Source organism: Pezoporus wallicus, unplaced genomic scaffold, assembly GCF_028554395.1.
Source record: "Pezoporus wallicus isolate ANWC-B61680 ecotype Strahan unplaced genomic scaffold, APGP_CSIRO_Pwel_v1 contig_2012, whole genome shotgun sequence".
NCBI classification, from domain to species: domain Eukaryota; kingdom Metazoa; phylum Chordata; class Aves; order Psittaciformes; family Psittacidae; genus Pezoporus; species Pezoporus wallicus.
Genome location: NW_026639840.1, coordinates 305,112 through 317,994, shown reverse-complemented (window position 1 = coordinate 317,994; position 12,883 = coordinate 305,112). Strand labels below are relative to the sequence as shown.

The window sequence follows — 12,883 nt, the reverse complement described above, 5'->3', positions numbered from 1 at the left end:
TTATAAACAAGGCAAAGTTTTAGAGATCAATTAAGACCTCTGGGAAAACCATGGATGCTTTCATGTATATTTCAGGTATTTTAGGTACGCTGCAACAGTGTCCTTTTCAACCCCTTTTCCAAAATCCTTTCCTACCTTTTGACAACTCTTTGAAAAATTATTTAGAAATTAATAAAATATTTTGGTAACCCTGACATATATATATGACCTGCTGCATATGCTTCATAATATAATGCACATTTAGCTTTCCTTTTAATGCCACTTAATTATGTTTTATTTGTATAATTAGTAAATTTAATCAATGAAAATGTCCAATATTATCAATTTTAATATCTTAACTCTAAAATCTAATTGAAAATTAAACTGTAGATTTTAATCACTAGGTTTAGGAGAGATCAGCTCTAAAAACTTTCAACATATATCTCAATGAAGAAAAAATCTTGTTGCGTTGTTTACTTATACATAGCACTTTTCAGTACTCTTAGGGAAACATCAGTGGGTTACACCAATTGTATATAAATTGTATATATTGTATACACCAATTGTATATATTGTATAAAATCTACAGAGTGTAGAAAACCTAGTGACAGCAGATTGTAGAACTAGTTGGAAAGAAGAGAGCTCAAATGCCTAGTTTTGCTGCTCTTTGTTGAAGGAAATCTGAAAAATTAAACTACTTAGTAGATTTGTAATCAGACACGAAACTCTTGATGGAATAAAAATATGATTTGAGCTATGTAAGTAGGGTGAAACAAGGTGTTGATAGAGAAAGATAACACGAGAAAAGAAACAAGATTGAAACTATAGTTTTGTAAATAATAGTGCTATTCTGTGCTATAGCACAGAAAAAAATGTTAACATAATAAAGATAATGCTAATTCTATTCCAACCTATTCTAATTCTATTTTCAAGATTCTCCTTATAAAAGTTTTAAAAATAAAACCCAAAAGCTATTCCAATGCAATTCCAACTTACTTTTGTACAACTACAAGTTTGCAATTTGTACATATTTTTCCTAAGCTGCTTCAGTATTAAAATAATTACTAAAACATTTGCACTCAAAGACTGAAACCCAAACACCTCCACTTTCAGTCTCTGCATTTACTATGTTATATTGCATATTTTCTTGAAAAAAATTAGAGCAGTTTAATTTAGAGCAGCCTCCAGACCTCTCTACAATAGATGATCACAGTGTTTTGAACATCATCAAGGACTTACTACTGGCTCCTTCGCTATCCTTTCCTTTCCTTCTCTTTCAGGTACCCTGTGTTCAGACTCAAATTTACAAACACAGGAAGCATCAATACATACTCCTTAGGCAAAGACAAGCTCTTTTATAGAAAAACCTTTGTCCAAGAACTTTACAGCTAATACCTGAACGTTTCCATGCATAATATTCAACTAAATGCCTACAGATAAAACTATATTGAGTGGCTGTGTATATAACATAAGTTAGGATTAAAAAGGATATTGCTGTAAATACAACTCAACAGAAATTAAAGTCAGACAATGTCTCCAACTGTTTTTTATCTTCTCTGTTGCTTGGGAGACTCTAGCAATACAGACTGGTTAGATCAGATGAAACAGAGAGGTTATCAGGCCTTCTCTTTCATAGTCCTCTGTACCAACAAGTATTACCCTCTCATCTAGTCAGATGAAGTGATTGTGTTTGCCTGGGAAAGCTGGACCAGCCCAATGATTCAACAGTAACCCAGCACGCAGAACTCACTCTTGCTATGGACGTAAAATTGCTAAATCTGACTAAAGAGGGGGAGATGAGACTATGTGATAAGGGCAGGTGAGAGAGGTCTGCATTAGCTCACATTTAGATATTATCCATAAGGATTAATGTGGCACTGTAGCCTTACAATTCAGTGTAAAGACTGTAACTGGGAGAGTATCCCCAGTATATGTTTGCATAAAAGGCTTTAGCATGATTGAACAATGCTCTAAATCAGAAGCTGGCTACATCTGGCCCAAATAGGGCTTGAAATGTGTAGTCGCTGAATAGACCTTAGCTGGACTGGAAAAAAACCCCACCCCTTTATTGAAACCCATGTATTCTACCTGCATTATTACTGCAAATATCTCTGAAATTGAATTGTTCTGGATTTACGCTGATGTAAAGAAGTTTTCTGTGAACATTTCTGCCTTCATTCTTCTAGTTCTTATCAACTGTACAGCTAAACTTTATTCATAATCTTATTATCACAGCTCTTGCATTATTTGTACTATATGTTACATGCTTTTGCCCTAATACTCTGATTATTGAAAATGCACCTACAGTTCATCTTTAAAAGGCTTTCAGAGACATACATTAATATTACCCATAAAACCAAACGCTAAATTCTGCAGGCCTTTTCCTCCAGACAGGTGATCTTTGTCCTAAACATATCCAGCAGCTGACAACATTTCAGCACACTAACTGAAGAAGAAAGGTAGAACTTTATTTCGCTTGTTTCTGGCTCTGCTCTTGGTGTATGACCTTGGGCAAATAACCTCTCAATTGTCTACCTGTAAAACAGAGACAAGACTACACACCCACCGTATTGGTTTATTCTGAGCTTTAATGTTTATGAAGTGTTATGAGACACTCTGGGAAGTGCTACAAAGTGAAAAGGGTTATCAATCATCATCAGTAAAACACAAGCTGCTGAAATGCAGAGAAATCTGCCCTCCCTTCTCACAGGACATGTTCTGTCTTGTGCTGAGCTCGCTCCAGTATTCGCAATCGTAAAAGTATCTCAACACTGCATAGCATAAGGAAAGATAAATACCCCTAAGCATTCTGAGAAACTACCAGAAAATATTTTTATTTTTAAGAAGTGAAGCCTGTCGGAAAGTATACGCTTCTCTTCTAAATACCTGCTTGCTTTCCCTAACAGGAGAAAAGTAAGCCATTTTTGAGATAGGACTCCTAAATTGCTTAAATACCTAGACATTAGCTGAAAGAAGCACTAAATATAAATTTAAATACTTGGTTCTCAATTTTCCTTTAATTCATAATGTACTAGGTAAAATATACTAAAATAATTACTTGCTTATTACTCATGAATTTCAGTGCAGCAGCTGAGACAATGTAGATAAATAAGATGATTAATTGAGACAGAATGAATCACAACAAAATATGTTGTTGTGTAAGGTATGATTAACTCCACAGTGATTCGTATCATTTCAGATAACAGGGCTTTTATCAAAGACGGCTGCAAGGTTGGGAAATGATTTAAAAGCATTTTATCTTAGAGAGCCACTGCAGTTCACAAGGGAGGGCAAATAAAATACAGGAGAAGAGAGAGGAAGCAGCAGATTCGGTGTCTGCAGCTGAAATAGCCTTGGGTTGTTTCAGCATCCTTCCCACAGCACATCTTTACAACATGCCACTGACATTATCAACCTCCCTTGTGCAAGACACCCTCTCATTTTTCAGTTGGACATAATTTGTTAGATAGTCCGATACTGAGAAAGTTAATTCTGTGAATTAAGCAGCAATATTACAATGCCATAGCTTTCCTATAACTGAAAACACAACACTTGCACCAAGTCTACAAAGACATCAAAGAAAAATACTATTTATTTTTCTTCCATTCAGAATTACAGTTTTTAATTCCCAGGCTCCCTCTAAAGACTTTTGCAGAAATCTTAACTGTAGGGTTTATAAAAAGAAATTGCTATCTGTTTACTGCAGTTTAAAAAAGCAAACAGCAGCAGCAGCTGACCTTAAAAGCCTCTACCTGATAAAAAGAAGAGAAGATGAGATGTCTCACAAAATTTTTCCCATGTGTATTTAATAAACTGGGTCAGAATACCTGACTATGATTTTTAACTTCACCGCAGACTCCCTGTAGGGGACTGATGCAAACCTCAGTCTCTCCCTCAGCCTACCAAATGAAGATAATTACCCTCACCTGTGGGGCAAGTTCCTGAGAACCTCTGAAAGCATGACAAAAAGGAAAATCCTGGCATATGAATTGTAATGCAAAACACTGACACCCAGTTTAATTTCATTTAGGATGATTAATGTTCCTGAAAACTTAATTCAACATGAATAAAGATGTAGAAGACAAAGGTAAAGGTTGAACTCAAAAGGAAGACAGCTAGCAAACAACCACTGACTGAAAATAACCCCTCAATATGGACCAGCTCTGGTAAGCTAAAAAAAGAGGAATCAAGGTCTTTTAAGGGCTCTTTACATAACATACATGCAAGTTAGCTCTACAGTAACATAAGCCTCTTCAAGATACTCAGTTTCAAATGCAATTTAGCATTTGCCTTCTACTAATCATTACAAACATTCAGAAATAATTTTAAATGCTTACTTGAAAATACTTCAAACAGAAACATCAATTTAGTGACATTTATGGCATGACCAGCCATACTTTGCTATGTTCTTTACTTCCTGGCCCCATCTGATACAAAAGAACAGATTGAAATGTTTGTCTCCCTTTCATTATTTACTGAAAGTCAAACTGTACTTCTCTTCCTCCACACACACCAAATTACATCTGCCACCTGTCTTTTACCTCCTAATCGTTTCCTCAGAATCAGACAATTCACCAGTGTGAAATGATATTCAAGTAGTGTGGAAAACTATCTGCTAGGTCTATAAAGTAGCAACATTAGCAACTACGCTCATGTAAATTCAGATCAATTCAGTTATGCCATTACAAATGCACACTAGTTTAAAATGAATCACCATGAGAGGTTTATTTATCTTACAAAAGTGATTATGTCCCATTCAAGATTCTTGTGAGCTGTGGGCAGATTCCTAATCCTGCAGGTTATCAGTCTGGTCCCAGGTAATAAACCAGCAGAGGAAATTTGCAGGTGGGACTGAAGGTTGTACAGAATGTTGTATCTTAATGTAATATATCAAAGTATGTGAAGTGAAAGTTGTTTACAAACATGCTTTATAGGTTACAGAGAGGGAATAGCCCAATTTGTTTGGATGGTGTAAATCTTAGTGTGCTGAACACAGTTTTATGCCTGAAAACTTAGGAGTGCATCCATTCACTCCGCTGGTTAAAATAAGCACAAATCTACAGACTGTGCTGTGTACAGTTTTGAACTGCAAGTTCAAAACCAGGAGCATGTTAGCCACTGTTACCAGTTTTAGATTTACCAGTTTTCCTTGCCATTAAAGAGAATTTTCCATGTCATGAAAGAACCTTGGCTTTATGAAGGCTAATAAAATCTCTTAAAGGCTGTGTCAAAACCACATATATTTTGTAGGGATATTTATGTGAGTATTTCAAACCTCACTTGAAAATATTTTAAATTAAAGCTGCACAATGTACCATTTCAGCATAATTGTATGATGAAATGATTACAAGACCTGTTTGGTATCTTACTGCATACAAAGGCACCCCTCCTTTTAAAGCTCAGGATTCCTAACTCCAGAGCCACCACTAAAGCTTTTGCTATTGCTTTTTAAAACACAGAAGTGTTGCACACAACCTTCTTTCTTTTCAGCACATTTGCTGTCACACCAGCATCAATTTCCCAGTGAGTCTGCAGAAGCATCTGTCTTTGCAGAACTTGAGCTTACAATCCTGTAATTAACTTGTTCAGAGACTGCGTGTTTAAAACTAACAGCTCTTTACACTGGAGAGGAAGATCTAATTTCTAAGAATAATTGTTATCTTCGTTTTCTTTATTATATTTTTACTTTTGAAAAATCCATGATTTCTCGTCTACATGACCTCCTCAGCTTTTACTGATTGCTTACACTGCATACTGCAAGTTACATTGCTTGGTTATAGATTTTGTTGTAAAGCTCAGCATATCTGTAACTCTAAGGTTTCTAAATTCTAAGATTTCTCGGCAATGTCCTGCCTGCACATAGGAAGAGAACCCAGAAGATCTTTACCACATCAATGTCATAATAAATATTCTCCTGAGTCATGAATGACTGCCATATGCAGGGATGAATCATGTAAGAGCTTTGTAGTGTCCCTTGAATTCTGAAGACCTCTCCCAGAAAAGAAACTGTTCCTACCCTGAGGAGATGCCATTGTAACTTAAATCTTTTGGGAAGACTGGGAATTGAGTTCAGATTGCTATGCCCATTATTGACTTTGACAGATCAAGCATACCAGAGACACCGAGCTTTAGCCCTAACTGGATAAGCGCAAAGAGGTCTGGGAAAGAAAGACGTGCAAATTTAGGCTCCTGTAGTTGCCTTGTAAAACTGCCGTCTAGGAAATATTACATAACTCTTTATAGACATTATTTTCAAAGCTTTCACTCTTTTGACCATTCTGTTATTGAAAGTTACTTTGAGTTGTAAAATACGTATTCTAAGGTGATCTTTTACAGAGGAATTAAGCAGCAACTTGTGACAAAGCAGTTATCATCAGGAGATAATTGACCTTATTTGAGAGTTAAGCATCCTGAGGCAAAGTAGAGTGTGCTTAATCCTGGCAGGTTAATTATCCAGTGATTATGGTAGCTTGGAAGGTATTACTGCTAAGAACCATTTGCAAAATGACACTATTAAGAAAAAACTTAATTTAATAAAAATTAAAAGCAATGACAATAATCAAGTTCTCCAGTCATGTATTGCTAGCTAATGACTGTAGAATGGCCCTAACTGGTTAGCAGCAATGAACACACAATTATTCCTATTCTGAATGTTCTGTACTAAATTTATTATTCAAATTACAGTTAATAAGTATCAAAAATACGAGAGAAGATGTTTGACTAGTTATAAAAGGGATTTAAACAAATGATCAAAACACCAGTGGTCACTAAGCTAATGCCGAAACTCGTACATGTACTGAGTTGTTATCACAGAGATCAGTGTCTCCACTGCAGCTAAGGGGATGCTGGCATTTACATTCTAAACTAGAACATTTATTCTGAGAGGTTTATAACTTGCCCATTTTAATTACCATCTGGCTGAAACTTGAAATAACCAATCTTCATTCAGATGTAAATTTTTAAGTAGAAGATGTAATTTAAAATCACTTTGCCAATTGTTTTTAGTTTAGGAATGGCTGCAATTTGGAATTTTGCTGCTCTTGGATGTTTTTTGTATTACTCAAAAAAAATAAACAGCTCAGTGCTTAACAATAAAATTGTATTGGTCTATAATGTGAAGATAAATGGAGGGAAGAATACAGATTGTGTCTAAGAGTATTGTTCGTACTAATAAAGTAACAACCACACCCCTTGCTTATATGTTAGCTTATGCACATTCAGTATTTAACTAAACTAGCAAAACTGATGGAAAATGTAGCAAAAGGTAAAAGGCAATCACAGCAAATGGGCAGAATTTTGGTGTTGGCTAGCTGTTGGTTCATTGTCCATCAAAGCATACACACACAAAAAAAATTCCATAACGTACTTGTAGATTAAATGAATATAGGAGGAAAATAAAAACCACAAACCACCCCCCCAAAAAAAACCAAACCAAAGGAAGAAGCTACTAGAAGGTAGAACATGCCAGAATAAGCTTCTCTTGAGTTTTGCAACTACTCTTTATCACAAACCACATGTAGAGAGCAGAAATACTAACAATCACAAGGTACAGCAGCTACTAAAACCAAGAACTACACCTTGGCAAGGCTGGAGTTTCAAGGCACACAGAAAGACAAAAGAATAAATCACTGCAAATAAACCACTGCAAACAGCATTTCAATAACTCGAAAGCAGCAATGGCCATCTTATCCAGCAGAAAGCAGAGACTAAAAAATGACCAGGGTTTTAACTGATTAGCAGAAGTAACAAAGCATAAGAGGCTGGTATTCTGAAGTACATATATGAAACTGCCAAATTTCAGGATGATCACTTCAGTTTAAATAGTAACTTTTTCTCAGAAAGACACCAAATGGCTTCAGAAACTGTACACAGAAAATGCAGGGAGTCTTTGAACTTTAATACATACAGTAGTCCTATACAATATTTCATGTCAGCAGGTGAATAATATCACAGCAAACTGAAATGACAGGGGAAGTTAAGGTAGTCTTCATATAATTTCTAAAATTGGAACATCATCAGTATAGCAGACTATTGCTCATAAAGCGTGCAAATACACAAAAATAACCACCTCTGTTTTATCTTCTGAAAAACAGTACTTAATGAACCACTGTAATCCAAATTTAATCCAAATATAATCCAAAAAGGTCAGGGAAGAAATATTAATATAAAAGAACAGGAAGGTCTAATAGCAGGAGTTTCTGTGAAGCCCTTGCACCTAAACAGTGACTAGACTTGGTATTACTTTAATCTGTGAAACCTGACAAGGCCAGGTTGGACAGGGCTTTGAGCAACCTGGCCTAGTGGGAGGTGTCCCTGCCCACAGTAGGGGGGTTGGAATTGGATGACCCTTACGGTCCCTTCCAACACAAATCATTCTAAGATGATATTTTTATTGAGATTATACTGCTATTAAATCAAAATATGCAGGAGCATCTTTGTGAGGATGGACTGTGAAAGAGAATAAAGGTAACCATGCCAAGTGCAAGGTCCTACAGCCGGGTCGGAGCAATCCCAGGCACAGCTACAGGCTGGGCAGAGAAGAGATTCAGAGCAGCCCTGAGGAGAAGGACTTAGAGGTGCTGGTTGATGAGAAACTTAACAAGAGCCAGCTTCAGTGTGCGCTCGCAGCCCAGAAAGCCAACCATATTTTGGGCTGCATTAAGAGGAGAAGGACCAGCAGGTCAAAGGAGGTGATCCTGCCCCTCTGCTCTGCTCTCGTGAGACCTCACCTGGAGTATTGTGTGCAGTTCTGGTGTCAACATAAAAAGGACATGGAACTGTTGGAACAAGTCCAGAAGAGGGCCACGAGGATGATCAGGGGACTGGAGCACCTCCTGTATGAAGACAGGCTGAGGAAGTTGGGGCTGTTCAGCCTGGAGAAGAGAAGGCTGCGTGGAGACCTCATAGCAGCCTTCCAGTATCTGAAGGGGACCCATAGGGATGCCGGGGACGGACTCTTCATTAGGGACTGCAGTGATAGGAGAAGGGGCAACAGGGTAAAACTTAAACAGGGAAAGTTTAGATTGGATATAACGAAGAAGTTCTTTATTATGAGGGTGGTGAGGCATTGGAATGGGTTGCCCAGGGAAGTTCTGAATGCTCCATCCCTGGCAGTGCTCAAGGCCAGGTTGGACAGAGCCTTGGGTGACATGGTTTAGTGTGGCGTGTCCCTGCCCATGGCAAGGGGCTGGAACTTTATGATCTTAAGGTCCTTTCCAACTCAAACCATTCTGTGATTCTATGATTCTAACAGTTGGCAACAAAATGTCTGAAAAAATACTTCTTCTGTATCATTAACTATAGTTATAAAGGTTTTCCTTACCCTACTGCATCTAAAAAGTTGCAATTTTCTTCATTTTAAAAAGTCCTAGATCTGTGACAATGTTAGCCCTTACTGTGGATAATAGTGTAAAAACTGACTTGTGTTGGTGCAACTTCCTGTGTGACCATCAGGAATAACCACTGGCAGGAATACCTGTTTTCCATAATTTTCCTGTACTACTGTAGTTACCTTGAGAGACAAGCCCACACTTCATTTAGATATGTCATACTTTCCAAGGCTTTTTTTTTAACCTTTTTCTGCTAAGCACACAAATAAATATTTAATAGCACTTTCTGAAATGGAAAAAAAAATAAATCAAAAAGTAATAACACGACAGTGAGTGAAATCTGAATTCATTTGGTCTATTACCATAGACTTACAGGCAGAATTTTAGATAATGTTTGCCACCTGTTGCATAGCAAAGATGAGCCTTCCTTAGATGGACTGCCAGTACATCTACCATAAAATCAATGAGAACCTTCTAAAATAATCAACCATTTTCTAGTTTTCTCCTCCCACTTCTCCCCAAAGTGTCTTCTTCCTCACAGAAAATGCTATTAAATGCATAGTATAGGTATGGAAACAAGTTACCGAGCCTCAGCAGCTCTGCAGTAGCCCTTCACATGTTTTCTTCCAGTAGATTTAACTTCTGGGTGACTACATCATGCACATGGACAGTTATTACAAAGCAGCCAATGTGTTGGATATTTCCTCTTCTAACCTACAGTAACTTGTTCATGTGTCTCATGAATGAGCAAGTTGCAACCCCCTAACAGATCAAGTGACATCTTTGGCTTCTACTGAAATATCACAGTCCTATGACCATGGATTTAATTTTCTAGTGACAACTTGACATGGTCAGTGTCTTTCTCTCTAAAGAAGAGAGAACCACGAAGCAGGCTCCTAGACACAAACAGCTAGATACAAGGGATAGAAATGCGTCAATTACTTTTGTAAGACTCACCGTCTCATTTCCAAAAAGGACATCAACATAAGGCATGACTTTCATCATAGGCTCCTTGTAGAACTGGCTAATAAATGGTGCTGAAAGATTCAAGCTGAAGATCTTGTTGTTTGCAGAAGCCTGAGCAGCCACTTTTAATACTGCCTCTGGTGACACCGTCAGGAAGAATCCCTGCAAGCATCCAAACAAATCAATTTATGTTACTAATTTCATATTAAGAACCATATGGAGTATGCTGATTCTAGAAGATCTCCCCTGAGCCACCTATGTCACACCCACATCCCAGTAAAAAAATCTGGAAATACTGCCTTTCCATTAAGGTATTATGGAGGCAACAAAGAAGCTGCATAGAATCAGAGCCCTCCAAAATTAAACATTACTCCCTACCTCTGCATTCCATGTAGTACACTTTCCCTTGGCAGCTAAGACTGATGCTTGTATTTTAAAAAGTGATGTATTATAATGCTAAATACTCCCTTTAGTAATAGAGTCAATCAGACTGTGGTGTTTAATTCTGAAGTCCAGTATGATGGCTCTATACACAGCTAGGAGATTAATAAAATCCCTTGCCTGAAAAATTATTACCTTGTTTATAATAAATATGTTGAATACGCTGTCATTGTTTTGTAGGAAAAACCTAGGGTTTCCAAGTTTCCGCACGTTTATTTTAGCATCTACCTCCCTCCCCCAAAGTACTCTTCTTTATTCTGAATGTGAACATTCAAGTATCAATTGTGAAACAAAATAAACAGAACTTAACCAGAGATTATTATTTGTCTACTAAATTGTGAATGCCAATTTCAGCTCTGTATAAAGAACACTTTAGGGCTGCCATTTTGAATTTAGCATTGCAGATGGTTACTTCAACCGCACATGTTCCAGGAGTAATGTAAAGATCCCCTACAGTTTCATTAATCCACTAATTACAGAAGTGCTTAGTCTTTACCCTAAACAAATTTTGTAGGTTTTATTTTTATAATCCCCAAAGCAATTATACTAACTGTTCTCACAACTCAGTGAATAATTGTAATTTTCAAGCAAGAGCAGCAAGTGTTAAATTTAAGGGCAGAGATAATGTCTAAGTCACAGTAACAAACAACTTGGAGGGGAGTCTGATAGACAAAACATCCTCTGAGTTCTATATGCAGCATCACCACCATGACACTCTAAACAGGCAGCTTCCATTTTTTATCCATATTATTATGTCTTTGGATCACAGAATAGCTGTATCTTTACCCTGCATACTTCAGCTAACAGACCATCTTAGCAGTCTACTCACCAGAAAAAAATAATATAGAGTCTGCAGGTTAGAGACTACTTAGAAAATACTTTATTTATCTTTGCTTACTTCATGCTCTTCAGTCTAACAAACACATGATTGATTCAAAAATTGGAGTATGATTTGCTACATGACAATAAAAGTCCAAAGGGCACAAGTATGCTTTGCATCTTGTGGAATTACTCAGTACCTTGAACGACTGGAAGCCTGTAAACATGCAAGCGCCTTTGCTATTTTTACATTCTGAAGAATTAAAATGAACAGTTTATATAACATCTCGTCTCCATAGCAATCTCTGCCATCTTTTAGTTTTTCATTTAATGAACAGAGTTAGATTTTTAAAAAACTGTTCCAAACAGAAAATAAAAACTTTTCAAGGCTAACATATTGCCAGCTGTGGACAAATCACAGATTGCTATACAGTGGCCTGCGTGAATAGTAACCTGGTCAAATAATTAGGCTTCTTACCGTTTTTAGGCTGAAAACTTCATCTGAACTAAACCACATCTGATTGTAATTTGAGGTACAGAACACTATCCTCGTGAGATATAACTCAGGCCTGTATCCAACTCCCTTTTCTTTGGAAAGGCAACATAAAAGTACTGAGATGCAGATAGGAGAGCTTGCTTTTCAGATCCTGCAAAGTAAAGGCCAGGAACTCTCAAAGGCTACAGCTCTGTCTTCTGGGTTTCCTAAAAAATCATTTCTGCCATTTAATTGCTTTCTTCCACGAGTTTTATTTAAACAACTATTTGACATTAAAACATCTAGAAATTAAGAGTTGTGTGTGTGAGAACTCTTTGCCAAGTGTAACAAGAAAAAGAAATCTGTAGCAATAATAAAAAGTTACAGCAGTACCATTCACACAGTGGAATTAATGAAGAAGGAAGGAAAAGTACAAAATCTGAGTTGAACAGATTTGGGTTTAAAGAAACCTAATTAGAATCCCCTCCTTAAGTATTTAAATTGTTTTGTCTCTATTTTTGGTAAAATTCCAATTACAGCTATGGCCAGTATAGTTTCAACAGCCCCAGTTTCTTAAGTCTGAATTGTAACTAGATAAGTCACAGACCACCCTACTGCAGTGTGCTACAATTTGGTACAGGAATGAAGTCCACTAAACCAAACAGGTTTTCTTGTATTTCACTGGGATTCACAACAAAGCCACTCCATGGCTTCCTTATAATCACAGCCCTCATGCTCTTGCAGCTGTCACTGCTTTTGGTCCAGACACATGTATACAAAGGAATGCCTATGTCAACCACTCCTACCTACTCTAACCATTAACTGTTAGCCAACATTGGCTTTGGGTGTGAGAACAGGCGTATCTCGGTACCAC

General features: G+C 37.1%; 1 protein-coding gene across 7 annotated transcripts in view; it reads right to left on the bottom strand.

Annotated features, from left to right (window-relative positions):
* ADK (adenosine kinase) overlaps positions 1 to 12,883 on the bottom strand; it is a 304,786-nt gene that overhangs the window by 72,679 nt on the left and 219,224 nt on the right. For 6 of the 7 annotated variants that reach the window (XM_057416407.1, XM_057416411.1, XM_057416413.1 and 3 more), the window contains one exon: positions 10,266 to 10,436. The exons of the other annotated variant lie outside the window; for it this stretch is intronic. In XM_057416407.1, the coding sequence (XP_057272390.1) occupies positions 10,266 to 10,436 (171 nt within the window). The remainder of the gene's footprint in view (positions 1 to 10,265; positions 10,437 to 12,883) is intronic. 7 annotated transcript variants of the gene reach the window in all.